The sequence below is a fragment of the Oryctolagus cuniculus genome, chromosome 4 (assembly GCF_964237555.1).
Source record: "Oryctolagus cuniculus chromosome 4, mOryCun1.1, whole genome shotgun sequence".
NCBI classification, from domain to species: domain Eukaryota; kingdom Metazoa; phylum Chordata; class Mammalia; order Lagomorpha; family Leporidae; genus Oryctolagus; species Oryctolagus cuniculus.
Window position 1 is genome coordinate 150,033,286 of NC_091435.1, and position 21,188 is coordinate 150,054,473.

A 21,188-nucleotide genomic window follows, 5' to 3' on the forward strand; every position below is an offset into this window, starting at 1 on the left:
CCTTTTCTCCTGTTTTGAGCTTATACCCTACTCCCTGCCTTCACCTGGCATCTCAAGCCTTCTCATATTTTCTCTTTACAAGTTTGTACCTTCTATTCCTTGCTTGTGATTTTGACAGGTTCCAAGGACAGGGTACAGATACATGTATACGATCAGGTTCAAATAAAAGTCCTATAAAAATAAACTATTTGAGCCACTGGAATTATTTTTAAATTGTTAAGTTTGTCTTATCTGTGTCAGACTGACCTCTTCTAGATTCTGAGTCACTGTGGGTTTGGGTTTTGTCTATCTGTTTGGTAGGTTGGCTTTGTGTTGTAAGAGAAACCCTCCAGTTTGGAAAACAGAAGACAAAAGTATTTCTAAATTTATATGCTGTCACAATCCATCCCCTGCTTTCACAACTGAAAGACTGAGATGAGGTTAGATTCACAACTGCTGAGAAGTCAAATTGTTAAACACTGCATGACCCATATTACCTTTAAGTACAGAGCGACAGTGAAACAGACAGTGAAATAGGAGTGAAACAGACCCATGAGAAAAAAAATCAAGTACATATTCTTACCACGTTAGGAGCCTCAAAAACTTCATGAAAAAATAGAATTAAGAGCTAAGTTTTGGGGCTGGCACTGTGGCATAGCAGGTAAAGCCACCACCTGTAGTGCGGGCATCCCATATGGGCGCCGGTTCAAGACCTGGCTGCTCCTCTTCTGATCCAGCTCTACTATGGCCTGGAACAGCAGTAGAAGATGGGCCAAATCCTTGGGCCCCTGCACTCGTGCAGGAAACCCAGAAGAAGCTCCTGGCTCCTGGCTTCAGATCAGTGCAGCTCCAACCATTGCGGCTATCTGGGGAGTAAACCAGCGAATGGAAGACCTCTCTCTGCCTCTGCCTCTCTCTAACTCTTTCAAATAAATAAATAATCTTTAAAAAAAAAAAAAAAACTAAGTTTTTAGTGCAAAAAGTTTTTGAAATCCATGCATACAAAGGATCTTGAAAAAGTTTACAGAAAATGTGTATTATGAGAAAACTGCATGGATTTAAAAAGGTTTTGCAACAAAACAAACTTACCTTTTAATTCCATTCTCCACAAATTTTTAAAGTACCCAGTACAGTTAAAGGACAGCAGCTAAAAACCATTTAATGCCATTTTTAAAAGCATTATATTACAAGGTTTAAAGTAGCAGTCATTTCATTTTTATAGTTCTGCTTTCAACTGTCTCTCACACCAGGAGTTTGGAAAAAATTCCCCTAAAAACTGCACAGACATCCTTCTTTCACCTCTCAAGAATAGAGTTCCCAGAAGCCTTCTACTTACAAGCTCAGTGTTAACTCAGTGTGGTTTTCTTTCAAGACCAACATATTTCCTATTATCACAGGTGAGGGAAGGAATTTTTTTTTATTCATTCCTATACAGAGATATAATTGGTTCCAAAATGCTCACAGGTGAGCATATAACTAACTTCATTCCAATCAAAGGAAATATAAAAATAACCAATTTATTTTTTTAAGGACAAAGTAAATTTAAACATCAAGCTAGTAATAACTATAAATGATATAATTATATAATGTAGAAATTCAGAATTCTTATTGCACAAACTGTAAAAATTTCTAAAGCACTCAGGAACAAGATGGTAGCTTGAGTTATCAGTAGACATCATTTTGTCAGTTTGTAAACTGGATCAATTAACATGATTTATACACATTTCAGAACAACTTTTCTACAAAATATATGGTTTTATTTTTGTAGAGTCAAGACATTCCTTCAGTGAAAGAGTACAGATTAAAAACAGACTCAGCAGAGACCCATGAAGAACTATCATCAAAAGTAAACAACAAAGTAAGCTCCAGGAGGCTGAAGACTAGGCTACAAATCAGTTATTTGCCCACACAGTAAAACTAAGTCTCCCTATACATGGACTTCGCAGGGAAAGAGTATCAGAAAGAGTATGAGAATAACGTGAGATGAACATGCTCTATAATTACAGACTTTAAAGTCACAGGTCTTTTATGTAGGATGATTGTCTAAAGGTAGACAGTAAATAAAGTTATTTAAGACAGAATATATTTTTAAAAAATACAGGGATACCTGCTGGGTTCGGTGCACACATTTAACAGCCATCCATTTCTGCTCAGAGCTGAATGGGTATTCAGCTTTTCTGATATAGTCCTGTTGAAGTCCATCAAGCCCCATCTATATGGAACAAAAAAAAGTTAATCCTCACCAACACATGACTACTTTTCCCAAGTAACAAAGAATAATGATCACAACATGTAGCTAACTTGGTTAGAAATCCCTGGATTGTTTTCCAAATAATGGTGAAAGAACAGCAATGCTGCGTTTTCCTGAAAAGCAGAGTACATCTTCAACAAGGGAGCCTAAGGCATGTTACTTGGACTGAATGTAGACCAAACTAGGCTATATTAATCTAAAAGGAAGCAGAATACAAAAATGGCATCAATCAATATGGAACATACACTTTTTCCTCAAAAAATATTTGTTGTGGATTATTTGAAGATTATAGCTTTATATTTTTTATTTATTTTCATTTTATTTGAAAGAGAGAAAGACAGAGATCTTTAATCTGCTGATCCATTCCCAAAATGCCTACAAAAGTCAGGGCTGGGCCAGGGCGAAGCCAGGAAACAGAGACTCCATCTGAGTCTCCTTAGTGGGTGGCAAGGACCCAAGTCCTTGAGCCATCATCCACTGCCTTCTGAGAGCACACACTAACAGGAAGCTGGATCAGAAGTGGAGCTGGGACTTGAACCAGGCATTCCAATATGGAATGTGGACATCCTCAGTGGTGTGACAACCACTGCTGCCAAATGCCCACCTCCATTCAATCAGCAGGAAGCTGAAATCGGGAATGGAGCTGGGATTTGAACCCAGATACTCTGACACTCCCCAAATGCCCATAATGGCTAGGGCTAGGCCAAAGCAAAGAACCAATAACTCAGTCCAGGTCTCTCACATCAGTGGTAGTGACCCAACCACTTGCGCCATCATCTACTGCCCCCCAGGGTACACACGCTTAGGTGCATCAGAAGTACAGCTGGAATTCAAACTCAGGCACTCTGATAAGGGATACAGGCATCTTCACAGCTGGGCCAAACATCTGGCCCATTTTTTCAGTATCTTTTTAAAAGCTATACTATGCACAGAGCCGGCCCTATGACACAGTGTATTAATCCACTGCACAAGTCAGCATCCCTTATCAGAGTGCTTGATTTGAGTCCCGGCTACTCCACTTCTGATGACGCTTCCTGATAATATGCCTGGGAAGACAACAGAAGATGACCCGTGCTTTTGCCTCTGTCGCCCACATGGGAGACCCAGACGAAGTGCCTGGCTCCTGGCTTCAGCCTGGACCAGTGGCTGTTGTGGTCATTTGGGAAATTAATCAACAGATGGGCGATCTCTCTTTCAAATAAATAAATAAATAAAATATTTAAAAAAATAAACAAAAGCTATATTATGCTATTTTACTAACATAGACCAGATGATAAAAATATAGCTTTCTCTCAGGAAATACATATATCCAAAAACTATCAGGTTTCTCAATTAATCAAATGTAGAATTTAGAAGATAAAATTAACTAAGACAGATGAAAAGGTTGCTGGGACAGTAGTCTGTCTCCTCATTACAAATTTTTTTTAAAGATTTAGTTATTTCAAAGGGAGAGTGGGAGAAAGAGAGACTGATCTTCCATCTGCTGTTTCGCTCCCCAAACAGCTGCAACAGCCAGGGCTGGGCCAGACTGAAGCTAGGAGCCAGGAACTCCATCTGGGTCTCCCGGGGGGTGGCAGGAATCCCAACACTTGGGTCATCATCCACTGCTTTCCTAAGTACATCAGCAGGAAGCTGGGTAGGTAGCAGAGGAGCTGGGACTCAAATAGGCACTCGACATGGGATTTAAACATCCCAAGTGGTGGCTTAACACCTGCCCCCAAATACAAATTTTAAATCTACATTCACTTTTGAAAAGTTGATGAGAAAGGGAAAGGAAAGACCAGAAAAATAAAAGCTAATTTCTTGTGACTTCATTAAAATCTTTATTATCCGGAAATATCAAAGAATGTTGCCATTTATTCATTTATCAGCTATCATACACATTTATAAAGTGCTTCACACATGGATGTCAATATTATGGAAGACAGGAACATTTCCTCATAAGAAGAAATCCATCACATTAGTCTGTAAGCTTTGTAAGGAATAAAGTTATAGTAAAATAAACTCTATGCCTAGCTCCCATTGGGCAGGAAAACAACAAAATACTAAGTCTTCATTATTCAATACCTAAAAACCAGTAATACTGAAATTGATGGTCTCACATTTTGTTTCAGGGTGACATCTCATGGTCAAAGAGGATAGGTTGGGTAGAGACACATACCTTCATTGCAAGAGCGATCAAGGCTCCTTCTGTCGGCTTCCCCATTAGAGTGTTGTTTCTAATGACAGCATCATTGCACACACAGCCCGCCTAAGAGAAAATCATATACACCATGAACCCATTACTATGCCTTTAGTCATTACGAAGAAAGACATCTTTTTGGAGAATGAAATATTTACCTCAACAATTCGGCTAACAGCTGGGTTATAGAAACCATGAACAACATCACCATCAACAATCACTTCTCCGAACTGATTATAGCCAACGCCAGTAACCTACGGAACATTAACATGGGGTCAATAGTACAGTCACAAGACACAGGAGAGCCAAATCTACAATGGGCTTTGTTCATTTCACTGTACACCATGACACTGGTAAAGCACTTAGAAGAATTTTAAGATTAGAAACATCTAGATTCTAATCTGCACCACAATGATTAACCTAAGAAGATTCTAGTTTCCACTTTCATATGCTACAAAAAGGTTAAGTAAACTAAAAAAATCTGTGTAAGTGAGCTTAAGTTTATAGAACATTACACTTAAAAAGCACACTATAATTTGCAAATAACTCAAATTCATTACATTTAACATTCAACATAAACCTGTGGTCTAGACAAAAGCAGAATTCATTTGGCAAATATGAAGGCTCAGAGACACTGAGAGATTTACCCTAACACTGCAAACTACTTTAACACAGCATATTGCATGCAGATTTTAAAAACCAGAGGTAGAAACAAGCCAGGCACTTCTTTCATTTGGCAAGAACAAACCAAACCAAACCAAAGTAAGTTTCACAACAAAAAGAACACAGTTTAGGAAGAAAATAATTAACAAATGTTTAATGCTTGACATTTAAAATGATAGCCTCAAAACAAAAGAGAAACCAGTATCTTATCTTCCATATCTGGACCATGTAAGCACATGGAACCCATTCGCCAGAAAGGGGATATTCACCAACACAACTCTGGGTATCCCTGACCAAGTCCAGCACCTTAAACATCAAGTCTCATGTTAAGATCTAGAAGAATGGACTTAATTAAACCCAAGTAGGATTTCTGTCAATTGTCTAATACAAATTCCACTGAATATATTAGCTGTAAATTCATTTTAAAATACTGTGTCTATCGTAAATAACATTAATAGCATCCCAGTCAAAAATCCTACAGCGAGTAGCAAAGATGGGATCTTGGCTCTAATCAACATCACAACAAACCATCGCACAGTGATATGCATTTATAAGACTGTCCAAACAGAGGCCAGTGCTGTGGCACAGTGGGTTAACGCCCCAGCCTGCTGCGCCAGCATCCCATATGAGCACTGGCTGGAGTCCCGCCTCTACACTTCCAACCCAGGCCCCTGCTAATACACCTGGGAAAGCAGCAGAGGATGGCCCAACATGAGAGACCCGGAAGAAGCACCCAGCTCCTGGTTTTGAATCAGCTATGCTCTGGCCATTGCGGCCATTTGGAGAGTGAACCAGTAGATGGAAGACCTCTCTTTCTCTTTCAAATAAATAAAATAAATTAAAAAAAAAAAAGACTGTCCATACGGAACTTCTAAAATAATTCATTCATTCATTTATTCATTCAAGTATTTACTATGATGGAGGCAGGCCCTAAGCTAGGCAATATGGTTCCAGCTCTCTTACAACTTAGCATCTAACAGAAAAGAGGAACAGAAAAGTTCACTGGGTTAAGGACTAAGAGGAGAGGGATAAAATGCTAAGACAACATAACACAGGGCCAATTGTGGGTGATCCCAAAGATTTTCTGAAGTAGGGCTGGAATTCAGAAGCAAAGGATGAAGAAGCATTAGGCTATCGTAAACAGTGAGAGCAGCAGTGGGAAGAACTTTGTCCCACTGGAAGAACTACAAAGCAAGTTTATTCAGCGCACAGAAATCAAAAAACAACATACAAGGCCAAAGAGGGAAATAAAATAAAAGACAGAAAGTAGGGTCCTGAGAGACCACTGGTCAGGATCCCAGCTGCAATATAAAGCCACTGAAGCATCATAATTTAGGGAGTGACACACTCAAAAGTTGGCTCCAGAAAGAACCCTTAATCTATATGGTGATGGCATTAGGAGTTGCTATAAAAATACCAAGAGGCTTCTCAGAAGGTCAGGTGAGAAATGACTGCACAATGGATCAAAGCAGCTGGCTACTCAACTGAAAGTTACTGAGGAGAGAAAAGCTGGCAAGATCGGGTGATGGAAGGAGAAGGTATCTAGGAGTTTCTAGATTAAACAAACACGTGGGAAGAGAAAACTGCTGCTGCTAACTTATGGCCCTTTCAAAGGTGAGACACTGAAACTGTTAAGAAAGCTACTAGGTTTCTTTACAAGGCACGTCACTGCTAGAAAACAAAACAAGCTGTACTGTACCTCAGCATGGAGACCCTCTGCAGTGAATATGTGTGTAACAGTCATCTCATTCTTCGTCAGTGTGCCCGTTTTGTCTGAACAAATCACATTACAGCAGCCTAAGAAGAAATCACTATATGTCACCAAACAAGCAGGGTTCACTCAGGAAGCAAATCCAAGACTCTGGAAACCCTGTCCTAATTCCCCCAGTTTTGTAGAGATCTAACTTAGTGGTAATTTTAGATTAACTTCTCTCTTTATGCTTGATTCATCATAAGGTTAAGCTTCTGAAATTAAACATAAAAATTAATTTTATGTAATAAATTTTTATAAAGTTTTGAGGATACTCTATTATATTCAAACTCCTGTAATTTCTTTAAGGATTTTTCAAGATATTTCATTTTCTCAATATTAAAATACAAATAAAAATTGTATTATTTTTGAATATCCTAAATTTTAAAAAAAGGAGTTTCATAGTTATTGCACATAAAGTTACATTACAGCAATATAACTACTATATACTCACTGTCTTAGAAGCAAATTCAATTCAAATATGGCATTTGGGGAGAGTAATAATCCCCAAATTGTACTTCATTGCAATGTCAAAAGAAAAGAATTCTATTAATTTTACTCCAAATTTAATCTATTACATGAATTTTTTTACTTGATTTAAGCAATAGAACATTCCACAAGGCCGAAAGATTTCTCATAAAGTCCTGCGCCTAGAGATCTGAATTTTTAATTGCTTTTGGTTGTTTAAACCATACCCAAACTTTGCCACAGGCCAAATACCATTATGCTAGCCTCTAAAAGAAAAACTGTACAACTCAAGTATGATTCATGTTGACATGAACTACTAAAACCATCATTGCATAAGCATGAGCTTAACACAGACTTACCCAGAGTTTCAACGATGGGCAGTTTTTTCACAATGGCCCTTTTCTTCACCATTCTCATAACACCAAGGGCCAGTGTCACTGTGACCACAATGGGAAGACCTTCAGGAATTGCTGCTACAGCCAAACTATAACCAATGCACAATATTAAAATTTACACTAAGGAGTAACCACGGCAATGATCTGAATTGTACATTATGTAAAGCCAAATAAAATGCAAAACTGATCCTGCAACTGCCAACACTGGTCTTCTCAAATAAAGGAACACTGATAATCATTTACTGCACACATACTAGCTGCCAAGCTAAGCACAATAGTTAAAGAATATAGATCCTGATAGCAAACTGCCTTATTTTTTACTCCTGGTTTCACCACCTTTTAGTTGTGTAACATTGGGTACTTATTAATCCAGCTCTAAAGACTAGTTTCCTCTCCTATAAAATATGAAAAAGAACAGACATTGAGACAAAAATTTACACATGAAATGTTCATTGTAGCACTATTTACAGTAATCAAAAGATGGAAGCAAGGTCGGAAACAGACCAAATACCCATCAACTGATGAATGCGACACTGTGATACCATACTCTAGAAGAGTATTTATTTAGCTATAAAAAGGAACGACGAGGGCCAGCACTGTGGCGTAGCGGGTAAAGCCACTGCCTGCAGTGCTGCTATCCCATATGGGCACTGGTTCGAGACTGGGCTGCTCCAATTCCTATCCCGCTCTCTGCTATGGCCTGGGAAAGCAGAGGAAAATAGCCCGAGTCCTTGGACCCCTGCACCCACGTGGGAGACCGACCAGGAGGAGGCTCAAGGCTCCCGGCTCCTGGCTTCAGATCGGCGCAGCTCTGGCCCTTGCCGCCAGTTGGGGAGTGAACCAGCGGAAGGAGGACCTCTCTTTCTGCCTCTATCTTTGTGTAACTCTTACTTTCAAATAAATAAGTAAATCTTAAAAAAAATAAAATAAAAGGAGTAATACATGCTACAACATGGATGAACCTTGAAAACTTTTTAATGTACCTGGTTAGTATTACTGACAACTGTTCTATAACCATAGCTAACCTTCTCATGCTTTGTTTATAGGGCGATTCTGAAGGTTGAAAGCAAACAAGCACCACTTACAATACACTGAAGAGTCAAGACTTATGTGCTGTCATTCACACTTCCTCCTCTCCCTTAGGTTACTTTAATAGAATGCTCCTCATGCAAATAGAACCAGCTGCTCCACTTCTGATTCAGCTCCCTGCTAATGTGCCAGGGATAGCAGAAGAGGATGGCCCATGTGCTTCAGCCCCTATACCCACTTGGGAGACCTGGAAAAAGCTCCTGGTTCCTGGCTCCTGGCTTCAGCCTGCCCAAGCCCTGGCTGTTGCAGCCGCTTGGGGAGTGACCCAGCAGATGTATGAGCAGCCTCTCTTTCTGTGACCCTATCGGCGCTGATGTGTAGGGGGTAAAGCCGCCCCCTAAAGCACCAGCATTCCATATAGGCTTCAGTTTGAGTCCTGGCTGCTCCACTTCTGATCCAGCTCCCTGCTAATGCATCTGGGAAAGCAGTGGAGAATGGCCCAAGTGCTCGGGCACCTGCATCCACGTGGGAGACCAAGAGGAAGCTCCTGGCTCCTGGCTTTGAATCAGACCTGCTCCAGCCATTGTGGCCATTTGTGGAGTAAAATCAGTGGATGGAAGACCTCTGTCTTTTCTGTTTCTCCTTCTCTGTATATAACTCTGCCTTTCAAATAAATAAATAAATCTTTTAAAAAAACAGTAATAATTCCTAGAGTGATGAAACAACTAAATGTTTCAAGCTAAAAGATTTCATAATATATCTAGATTAATAAGATAATCGAATGGAGATGTGATAATTAGAAAATAAAGTGTTTTATTCTCTTAAAAATTTTAAAATGTCTCTTTTTTTTAATTTTTATTTATTTATTTACTTGAGAGGTAGAGTTACAGACAGTAAGAGGGAGAGACAGAGAGAAAGGTCTTCCGTCCGCTGATTCACTCCCCAAACAGCACAACAGCCGGAGCTGTGGCGATCTGAAGCCAGGAGCCAGGTGCTTCTTCCTGGTCTCTCATGCGGGTGCAGAAGCCCAAGCACTTGGGCCATCTTCTACTGCTTTCCCAGGCCACATCAGAGAGCTGGACTGGAAGAGAAGCAGCTAGGACTAGAACCGGTGCCCATATGGGATGCAGGCGCCACAGGCAGAGGATTAATCTACTGCCCCACGGTGCTGGCCCATAAATGTCTTATTCTTTGGAAATCCTTGAAGAAAGAATAAAATTCATGATATGGCAACACTTAACAAACAGAACTGCTCCAAAAAAGAAAAGAAAATCCTAAAACTGCTCAAAAACAAAAATTGGGTCTAACAGAGAATATGTCATTGACTAATATCTCATTCTTGATTTATTTCACATTTAACCTATGATTTTTTTTAATACAGATTAAAAGCAAGAGTTTAAATTTCACTTTTGCTTCTTTAGGAGAAAAATTATATTAATTATATCACACGTTTTTACTTCTGATTCATTTTACCTATTCTTTGTAATATATCTGATTTTTCCATTTGAAATACCCTGATTCTTGTTCTAATAGTTGAGCTACTACTTCCTAGACCTATTACGGGGATGTCACCCATGATTTCTTTTCCTTAGACACCTAGACAGATTTTGACCTTTGTTGTGTTCACACATCATCTTTTTTTTTTTTTTTTTTTTTTTTGCAGGCAGAGTGGACAGTGAGAGAGACAGAGAGAAAGGTCTTCCTTTGCCGTTGGTTCACCCTCCAATGGCCGCCACGCTGCAGCCGGCGCACCGCGCTGATCCGAAGCCAGGATCCAGGTGCTTCTCCTGGTCTCCCGTGCGGGTGCAGGGCCCAAGCACTTGGCCCATCCTCTACTGCACTCCCGGGTCATAGCAGAGAGCTGGCCTGGAAGAGGGGCAACCGGGACAGAATCCGGCGCCCTGACCAGGACTAGAACCCGGTGTGCCAGCACCGCTAGGCGGAGGATTAGATTATTGAGCCAAGGCGCTGGACCCACACATCATCTTAATTTCTTTGAACTTTGTGTTGCGAGAATTCATACCAGAATAAGTTTTTTGACAAAATGTTCTAAGTAGTTGCTTCTCTGTAATTAATTGAACTGATACTTTGGAAAGGCATAATTTAAAGGCTATATCATTTTCCTCCACAATTTGCTCTCAAAGTCCCACTGTCTAGCATGATTTGACGTTACTGTGGATGAAGACTTAATAAAATGCTTTTTCCCTCTGCATTTGATTAACTATCTAGTTCTACTCCTCTAGTAACCTGATAAGAACAGTATGCCAAGAATGTTGCCAGGCAATACTGCTTATGATAAGGGGACCCCCTGACTGATAAACTGTCTCTGGCTTGGAAAACTGTAATTATCCTATGAAAAGCATAGCTTTGAGTTTTCTGAATACAGTGACTCTTAGAGCTAGTCATGCCCCTTGCAGGCACTCTGGGAAGTGCACCTTTCAAGAGATGTTATCTACTAGGGAACATTAGGTTAACTTAACTAGAGGAGCTGGCCACTCACATGTTGGCCTCAGCTCCTAGTACTGAGGTAAATGCTGCATGGACTCTCAGAGGAGGGGAGAGGGAAGTTGTCATGCCAGCTGAAGGGTAAAATGTGCCTTATCACTTTCATATCAGTTAAAATGTTTAGCAGAACCAAGAAGGATCCCAGCAGTCAGAATTGTAGCTTTAATGAGAAGTCTCAGGCCAGCTCAGTCATCCTTCCTTTGGGGGTGATCTGACTTGTTTTCTTTACAGTCACAAAGACTTACTTAGTTGCAGTTTTCTCCATCCTAACTGGCATTTAATGACTCTTGCAATCTATACTCATTTTTTGTTTTAGCTTGAAAAAAAATTCATACATCATTTCTTACATAATTTCACCTTACCTCTTTCTGAAATTCCTATTAGAAGCTATTTCTTGAAATACTCCCATTTTTTGCACTTCTATCTCATTCTGTTTCAGATATTTTACTCCAGTTTTTAAAGAAACCTTCTTCAATCTTACATTACAGTCTTACAATGTTAATTTGGCAATCATAATGCTAATTTCCAAAATCTTTCTTTGTTCTCTGATCCTTTTCTTCAACCCAAGCTTTCTGCTTATTTTGGAAATTATTTGCTTTTTCTCCCATTTTTTTTCTCCTCCAAGGTTGGTTATTCATTTTTTGTAACCTCATGCTGCTAATTTTCTGTTAAACAATTCTTCTCTACATACAAAAGTGTGAGAATGAGTTAATAATCCCAGACACTAACTGTGGGTTTTCTTCACTGCCATGTATGTAAGTTTTAATCGAGAGACTTTTGAACTATTTAAGCAAAGATATGACAGGAGGCTATTTCAAGGAGTTCATGGAAAACAGAATTAAAAGGTAAGTTTAGGGACAGATGTTTGACATTAGATGCCACTTGGGATACCTGCATCTTACACTGGAGTGCCTCAGCTCAAGTTCCAACTCCATTCCCAATTTCAACTTTCTGCTAATGCACACTCAAGGAGGCAGCAGTGAAGGCTCAACCAGTCGGGTCCCTGTGACCCACATGGGAGACCCAGATTGAGCTCCTGGCTCCCAGCTTTGGCTCAGCCCCAGTCACTGCATGCATCTGTGGCGTGAAGGTGAGGGGAATTAACCAGCAGATGGGAGTTCTCTGTGTCTCAAATTTAAAAAGATTATTTTTCTTTAAAATTTAAGTTTATTTTGGTGCAAAAAATTTTGAGACCCAAGCATATAATGAGCCCTTAAACAGTTCAGGCAAAAGGTCTGTTATGAAAAACTATGCATGAATATCAAAATTTTTGCAACAAAATAATCTTTCAATTTCATTTTCCATGAACTTTTCTCAAGTACCCTCATACTCTTATGGGCTCTATGTAAAGTATTCGAACTTACCTTACACTAATCGTAAACATTTCCAGGATATCTTTTCCTAGTAACCAGCCAACCAACATGATTATACCTGGAACAGAATCAAATACCTGTTTTTCTCTCTTCTATAAAATCACCTAGAAGGGACAAAATAAGCTGAAGGCATCCAAAGGGTCCCTTGATACAAAAGGGAAAGTGATCAGTTCACAACTACAAGGTTTTAAAAAAAACTCCATCTCGCAAAGTTAACACTGCTTAAAGTTTAGGCTATGCAAGCGCATACAGTTTACCTTTTACTGCCATTTCCTCCCACCCATCCCTTATAGCAGTAACTGACAGTTCAAGAAAACATCACCAGCAATTTCATACAATGGGAAAAAGGAGCAGCATAAGACATGTCTCATACTTACTATCAACTTGGAAAAGAAAAACACTAGAACTTTTCAAAACTTAACATCCAGCTACTACATGTTAAGTCTGTACTCTACAAGTAGGAACAGTAAGAACTTGGCTCAGAGTGATGTGCCTTACTTAAGAAACCTAAAGTTGTATTAGCATTTAAAAATTATCACTTCCGTGGCATTCAAATAATTCAAAAAGCAATTAACATAAACCATATTCCCTGCTTTAATTTTTAATATTTATAAAGAACAGGGGGCAAGGAGTGTGTCAGGAAAAAGAAAATATTGAATCATTAGAGGTCTGATAAAAACAGAACAACATCAAGATTGTACTTATTCTGCTTTAGTCTGGGACATTAAAAGCAAGTTTTTTTCCATCTCTGTATAACTACAAAATAATACTTCAGGTAGTGATCCTCTAAGACACTAAAAATTATACTAATAAATTTTTATAATAAGGGTCAGCCAACTAATAAGCTGCAGAACTCCAGTCTGTTTCTATAAATAAAGCATGCTGGAATATAGCCATGCCCATTTGTTTACATTTTGGTCATGGTTGCTGTCATGTTAATATGAAAATTAATGAAGTATCTCTAACAGACACACTATAGCCATAAGAGCCTAAAATACTTGCTACCTGGCCCTTTACAAAAAAAAAAAAAAAAAAACTTTGCTTACCGCATATCTAGATCTTGACCCTCAACTTGTTCTATTTTGTATTATCCTAATAATAAAAATCATTATACTAATATAAAACCAGATAAACCTTAAGTTGGAGCATATTTATCATTAAATTTGATTTGGTTTCAATGAGACAGCATTAGTTTTAATAGTATAGCATTCCTATAAACTACTAAGAGTTGGCTAGAATTTCCTTTAACATGAAATTCACTGAAAAATTTCAATAGCAATAATCAAATGAAAGGAGCTATGAGAACATACACACCAGATAAAGTCAACTATCTTCCAACCTTCTACTTCATGATAAAGTTAGATCATCACATATATAGATGAATAAAATCAAAGGTAGCTAAAGAGATAATACATAAGGAATTATTTCACTAAAAATATGCAACGGAAATATTGCTTTAAACCGTATTATTGACTTTAAAACATTGAGCTAGAAAGAATAATTTAAATGGCAAGAGAATTACAGGAGTAAAGACTCCAAAATTAGTATTTGTGTTTCATATATGATAAAGATGTCACTGCAACTCAAGTGAAAAAAAAAGAATGGATTATAGAAATCAATGGTACTGGGATAATTAACTTTTGAGTACAAACATCTTAGTTCTACCTTAATTCATGTACAAAACTAAATTTTAAACAAGATAATACAGTTAGGCATCAAAATTAAAATTACAATGGAGCAATGCTTATATAAATGCTCTTATAAACTTGGGAGTGGGAGTCTTTATGAACAGAACCACTGCAGAAACCATAATTGCAGAAAGTATCAGCAGGAGGGTGCTCATAGAATCTCAGGAAAATGGGATATTTCAATGACATATATCTCCCTCCTACCAAGTTAATTATCCATACCTTAAAGGTAATTAAAATAAATATTTTTAATTTAAGCAATAAAAAGTCTGATAACCCGGTTACATAAAAAGCCATTACAACAGAAGAAATAGCAGGTCATAAAATGAAATAAAAAGAACCAACATACATATGACATAGTACTCAGTTTCTTGACTAATGAAATGTGAAATAAGGTTTTTCTCACCTTAATGACAACAAAGTTGGCCAAAAATTTTAAAATTTCATGGCTACCCTTTGACTCAGTAATTTACCCAAATTTATTCTAAAGAAATATCAAGTATTTACAATAGGCTATCAGCAATGAACAACCCAAAAAAAACTAAATAAATGTCTATCAGATGGCTGATTTTATGTATTTTTTTTCACAGAATGGAATATTATATAACATCTAAATTTATTTCAGGAGAGCATCTATTTAATGACAACAAGTTCATGACAGCATGTTTTAAACAAAAAGAGAAAAGTAATCCATAATATAGTATCATTACATTTTGTTGGAGATTATAGGACAAATATTAAAATGTTTACAGAAATGCTGATTTTAAGAAATACAGTTCTATTTTTTTCTTTGTGAAAAAGGACAATGACTGGAGGATTGATTTTATAATAAAAGAAGTTTAAAAATACAGCAAATAAATAGGACTATAACTTTTATCTTTCCCACTCCAAAAAATAAACAAGTCCAAGAAAAACATACACATACTCACTCTTCTCTTACCTATTATACCAAAGGAGTAAAAGGAAAGTTGTTTTCCTAAGAGGTCCATGCTCTTCTGCAAAGGAGTTTTTGGTGCCTTGACAAATTGGAGAAGAATGCCACCATCAGTTATAGCTAACAAGCTCTCCCAGTGCAAGAGGCTCTGCTATACCTTACATACTCATTCCAAAGGCAACCACACAACTCTCCCATAAGGTAAATAAATACTACCACCTTCCCTGGTCAAACTGAGGCTTAGACTTTAAACAATTCCCAAGTCAGATGGTAAGGAATGAAAAACCTCTAAACTTCAAAAATAAAAAATATTTATTGAATCAAAAATGTTCATTTGTAAAATCCATTTTCCTTATGCTTCTCCCTTTGAGGAAAAATCTCTTCTCCTTCCTATCAGCTTCTAGAACCTCATTATCACCAGCTGCTCCCTCACCTTTCTAATTCTTCCTTGTAATCACAAAGTGCTAGTAACCCATGCCTTTGTATCCGGGGCACTTCCTGAACTGCTAACCCTGTCTTCTTTAGCCACCTCTCACTACCAAGCTTCTCAGAATGGATTTCCACATTGTATCACACACTGGAATCTTGAAAGGTTACCTAAGAATTACAGATGATTTGAGGAAAATATGACATCTGCAAAATGTAACATTTTTACGTAAGTACCTTCTAGGTTATTTTACTTGGCTATCTTTGTTTTCGCCATCCTTGGCCTTAGGTAAGGTTGAATGTATATTCTGAGGTACAAGAATACATATTCTCAGGTACAAATACACTAATTAATAATTCTTATAATTAATATAAAGCTAATTTCTAAAAAGAGTAAGATCTGTAAGTAATGGGCTATATACATTTTTCTCTTATAAATCATGAATAAAGATCAAAATCCTGATCAGGTAAATTCAGGCCCTTCCAACTATAGATTTTCAATGATGCATCCCAGCAAAGACAACTGAATGATATTCTGAATAAAATGCTGCTTTCAAGTACATGCAAAAAAATCACAATATTCTGTTTTCTACTTACAGTGAATTTCACATTTTATACAAATATGCATCTAATTAACAATACTCACTTCTTCTGCTTGCATCATTTTAAAAACTTCCCCAAATTCAGAATTTTCTCCTGTTCCAATGACAATACCCTAAGGGGGGAAATAAATGTATGCTCATTCAGATGTAATCATCTCTTTCAACCCAAGAAAAAACAAACTTTCCTTCTCTTTCTTCAAAGTCTTATCTACAAGGAACAGATATTGGAGACTCTCTTAGCAAATCTGTTACTATCATGAATATCTACCCCTTATGATGCAAACTTATGATTAAACATATCACTGACTAAATTCTGAGGCCTATTTTCTGCTTTTATTTCTGAAATTTGAATCCATCTCAATAAAATTTTTAATTTAGTTTCTCCCCCCTTTTCAGCTATTGAGTAGAACCATTTATACTGGCAAAATATGAGAATCCAAGAAATAAAGAATTTCAAATCAGTCAACAGGTGAATGCCTAGTCAGAACACTATAGCCAGTACCTTATCAACTAAATTAAAATTTTATTTAAGTGGTAATGAACGTTTCTTAAAAAAAAGGAGCAGCTACTGAGAACTATTCTCTATCCAGTAAATGGCAGAACTATGGATATATTTTATAAATTTGCATTTCAGGGGTGCAAGATCCCCCTCAGTCTTATAAAATAGCTATCAAAAGTTAGATTCAATTTTGCCTTTTCTTTATCATACATTGTTAAAATATGATATATTTATGACATAAAATTTACATCATATATTGTTAAAATTTATATTTTTTAAAAAACTAGCAAAGAATTAAGAAAATAGTTTAAAACAAAGGAACTGCTTTTTTCAAAAGAAGAAAGACTATTACTAAAACAAACCCCTGTAATGTAAAAGCAGGACCCAGCCTCTTGTCTAGCCCGCTTAGCCCAAGGTGTCCTTGCCTGTCCTTTATCAAAGGAATTCACTGACTTGAAGGAGTGATACAGCTGGCTCTACAAGGTTCTAATCACCAGACCCAACCAGTCATTTGCTTCTCCAACAGGTAAGAACCCTGATGGCCAGGACTGTCCTGGGGTAATTTGTGTAGGGGAATTCCAGATCCAGGTAGACTGTAGCTGCCACCTTCCCGTAACCCCCCGACTGACTGGAGCCCACCTGGGCCATCGTAAATTCCCTAAAGAGCACCGCATCACTGACCAATCAAAGGAAGGTCATAAGCACCACTGACCAACCAGTAACTTGGACCTTGGACCTCTCAGCCCCAATTTCATTCTGTAAGAACCTTCACACCTAACTGCTCAGGAAGCCCAATCTATAAAGAACCTTCACCCCTAACTCCTTGGGGAGCCCAGGAATTAAGCAATAGCTTCCCGGCTCCTTGTGCTGCACTTTGCAATAAATACCTACTTTCTTCCACCACCCTGATGTTAGTGATTGGCTTTATCTGTATGTCAGGCAAGCAGACCCAGTTTGGGAGTTCTACAGTAGCAATGACTCCAACCAGTTTGGCAACATTACCTTTGCTTTGCCACATCTGACCAGAGTTCCCATGAAGGCAATGTTACTTCTTGATGCAAGATCCCCATTAGTTGCTGCTGGCTGAGGAGCTGTGACCTTCGAACAAGGTGTTGTCTCTCCTGTCAAGCTGGATTCATCAATGGAAAGATCCACAGCCTTGGGGAACATAAAGCATCCTATAAATTGAGGCTAGTGCTACATCTGACATTTCAAGAATCCATAACCATCACTTCTTCAAATTTTCTTTCTACTGATTGCCACAACTTGTATCATGTCCACTACTCTGAAAGAAGACCATAGTACACTCGTATTTTAAAATGAAGTTACACCAACAAAATCTGAGACATGCAGAACAGAATGCTGCACAAGAGACTTGATTAACCTAAAATTCAAAACACAACCAGGATAATGGGAGACACTAGCTGAGACTCAATCTTTGGAGAAAACTCAACTTTGAGTGACAGAACAAGGACATAAGCCTCAGAGCCATTTTCGTTTCTTGCCTGAAAACAGACCCAATCTCCACGGGGTGGGGGAGTTGGGAGAGGTGTAGGGGAGAGAGAAGACGCAGGACTCCCTAACACATGCATTCTTTCCCTTTCTCAATTAGCACAAACCCATGCCCTGTATTCTTCCCCACCTTTTCAGGGTCCATGTGGCACTCTGCACCTCCCCCAACAAGCAGCTTAGGAAAGGACTCTGCTTGCTGCTCAAACAGAATGAAGCCTACTTTCAAATCTCCTGCCCTCTGTCCAGGCAGTCTCAACCCCACTTTCTCTTTACCCACCCCCTACTCTGTTCTCCCTAAAATAAAGTCTTCTCTACTTTAACTAGCCACCTCCACTCCTTCTTTGAACCCTAAATTCCTAAAACCTAACATTAAGACAAAACATTATTTCCTAGTTCTGCCATGTCCCTAAAATTCTCGAAATATGTTTGGCTGATTAAAACCAATCATGAAAGAAATACCTGAATAAAGAGTGAAAAAGGGTACTGAGAAAGAAATCAGTATGTTATTTTCGGCTCAATTTTCATTTCTTGCTATATATCCGTACATTCATTCCAAATTAAAGTTAACAAGAACCAAATATGTTTCCATGTGGATTATGAATATCTTCCAACTCTGAAACAGAGTTCAATTCTGAGAGTTTCACTCCTGATACAAGTATTCACCTATCCAAGCATTCAAGAAAAACATCAAACATGGCTTTTGTTTCTGAAAGTACGTACAGCCCGTACAAAAATGTCTTCCAAGGATGTAAACAGTGTGTGTAATGTAACACAGAGGATAAACTGATAACACACACAAAGGAGAATACTAGAGCCAATCAAGTTTCTGAAATAATGAATTAAGAATTAAACAGTTCCCCCACTGCAGAGCTTTTCAAAACCTTCAATACACTAGAGTATGAATCACCTCAGCAATAATACAGAGACAATAAGCAGGGTTTTCAAAGTTCTGTAAGACCAGTAGAACCAGTATGACCACCACCTCCATCCTACTTCAAACCAGGGGTGAAGAAAGCAAACCTAACAGACTATGAGCACACTCAAGTGTGAAAATCAATTGTTTCCCAAGTAGTTTTATTCCATAGCATTTCAGAAGCTCTTATGCAAGTCTTTAGGACACTCTTTGAGAAACTAGTAACTATTCATAATGTTTCTCTTGTGGCAGACTCATTCATCCACCAAAAAAATATTTACTGTCTTAACTATGTGCAAGGCACTGAGCTAGATCCTGGAAAGGAACAGGATAAGGAAATGAACACAACAAATTACTCTGCAGTTTCACTGCTACTTAAACTTCACAACTCACAGCTCACACTATATACAAAGTACTCTAAACAATCTTTTTCTTTTGGAAAAGTGTAATAAATTACATCTTTTTAAATGATTCATCTCTTTATGAGCATGCATATCCTAAATAATCTCAGGTAAAATAATTATAAAAACTGGTTCGCAGCTGCCTTTTCCTCCCCATCTCCTTATGTTTACTCAGCATATGTGGTCTGATATTCTCTTATGATGCTTGGCAGCAGCACTGCAGCACACGTTCAAGAGGGTAAACAACTGATACCTTATAGTGTACTGTGTTGCTAAGCTATATAGCAGGTTAGGTGTATTCAATGCATTTCTGACTTAAAGACACTTGCAACTCCCAATGGGTTTACTGGGATGAACAACATTCTAAGCAAAGAAGCAACCACACGGGAACACGCACACTTTGGAACACTATTGTTTCACTGTCTTCCCTACCTATCTCGGTCCAACACTACTTTTCAATTACCAACCACCAAAGCTATGTTGTCTGAGCCATTCTCAGACCTCACTCAAAAGGAATCTTCTCCTTCTCTGATTTCCATCCCCTATTATTTTCTGAACTTCTCTTATTCAAGTACTGAATTCCATCTCACTCTATAAGTGATTTGTGTACACATATAACAGGCTCACTAATTACAAGAATTCTATCACACATTCACTGTGTTGCCAACAGTGCCTAACACACAAGTTTCCATAAAGATCTGTTGATTAAAAGACTTTATAGGAGAGACAGAAATATTGTTAAGGAAGAAAAAAAAAAAACAGGTTTCCATTTGTCACTTTTTAAACTTGGATATCAAATGTGTCAAATCAACTGGGTTAATCCTTCAAACTGCTGCTTAATATCCAAGTATTTTCAATTCTCTCAAACAGATCCCCAAACCAACCTCAAACAAGCGTAAGTCAGCAGGAACTCTGTCCCCAACAGAAAGGCAAACTGTATCACCTGGAACCAAGTCTCGGGCAAGTGTATGTTCCAGTTTTCCTTCACGCACACTGTAACATGAAACAGAAACAACCATGGCTGAAAAAAGAAAGCCACGTTACTTATCCAAGAAAAGGATTATATGGTCTTATTAAGATACTTAGATAACAGAAAATCATTGGAAAATCTAACTAGTTTTTCAAATGCAGATTGTGAAAACTGAAGCAATTTTCTGAATCATCTGGGTATTGGATTATGCATCACCGAACCCAGAACAGTGCTCAGCATAACTACACACAAAAATACCTGCTAAATAAATCCATAGGTCAAGAACATCAACATCAGAGCTACAGAGTTTTGGGGCTGGCAATGCGGTGCAACAGGTTAAGCCACTGCTTGCAGCAATAGCATCCCACGTGACAGCCTAGCTGCTCCCCCAGGTTCGTGTCCTGGCTGCTGCACTTTCCACTCAGCTCCCTGTTAATACATCTGGGAAAGCCGCGGAAGATGGCCCGAGTGCTTGAATCCCTGCTACCCACGTAGGAGACCAGGATGGAGTTTCAGGTTCCTCACTTTGGCCTACCCCAGCTCCAGCTCTTGCAGCCATCTGAGGAGTGAACCAAAGTATGGAAGACCTCTGTCTCTTCCTTTCACTCTGTAACTCTGCATTTCAAATAATTAAGTAAATCTTGGGGG

General features: G+C 38.3%; 1 protein-coding gene across 4 annotated transcripts in view; it reads right to left on the reverse strand.

The window, feature by feature from the left end:
- ATP2C1 (ATPase secretory pathway Ca2+ transporting 1) overlaps positions 1-21,188 on the reverse strand; it is a 132,132-nt gene that overhangs the window by 40,724 nt on the left and 70,220 nt on the right. For all 4 annotated transcript variants that reach the window (XM_008266005.4, XM_070072820.1, XM_017346719.3 and 1 more), the window contains 10 exons: positions 20,455-20,563; positions 17,747-17,902; positions 16,290-16,358; positions 15,224-15,299; positions 12,587-12,653; positions 7,653-7,777; positions 6,775-6,872; positions 4,571-4,666; positions 4,392-4,481; positions 2,087-2,191 (listed from right to left, as the gene is read on the reverse strand). In XM_008266005.4, coding sequence (XP_008264227.2) covers positions 2,087-2,191; positions 4,392-4,481; positions 4,571-4,666; positions 6,775-6,872; positions 7,653-7,777; positions 12,587-12,653; positions 15,224-15,299; positions 16,290-16,358; positions 17,747-17,902; positions 20,455-20,563 — 991 coding nt within the window. The remainder of the gene's footprint in view (positions 1-2,086; positions 2,192-4,391; positions 4,482-4,570; positions 4,667-6,774; positions 6,873-7,652; positions 7,778-12,586; positions 12,654-15,223; positions 15,300-16,289; positions 16,359-17,746; positions 17,903-20,454; positions 20,564-21,188) is intronic.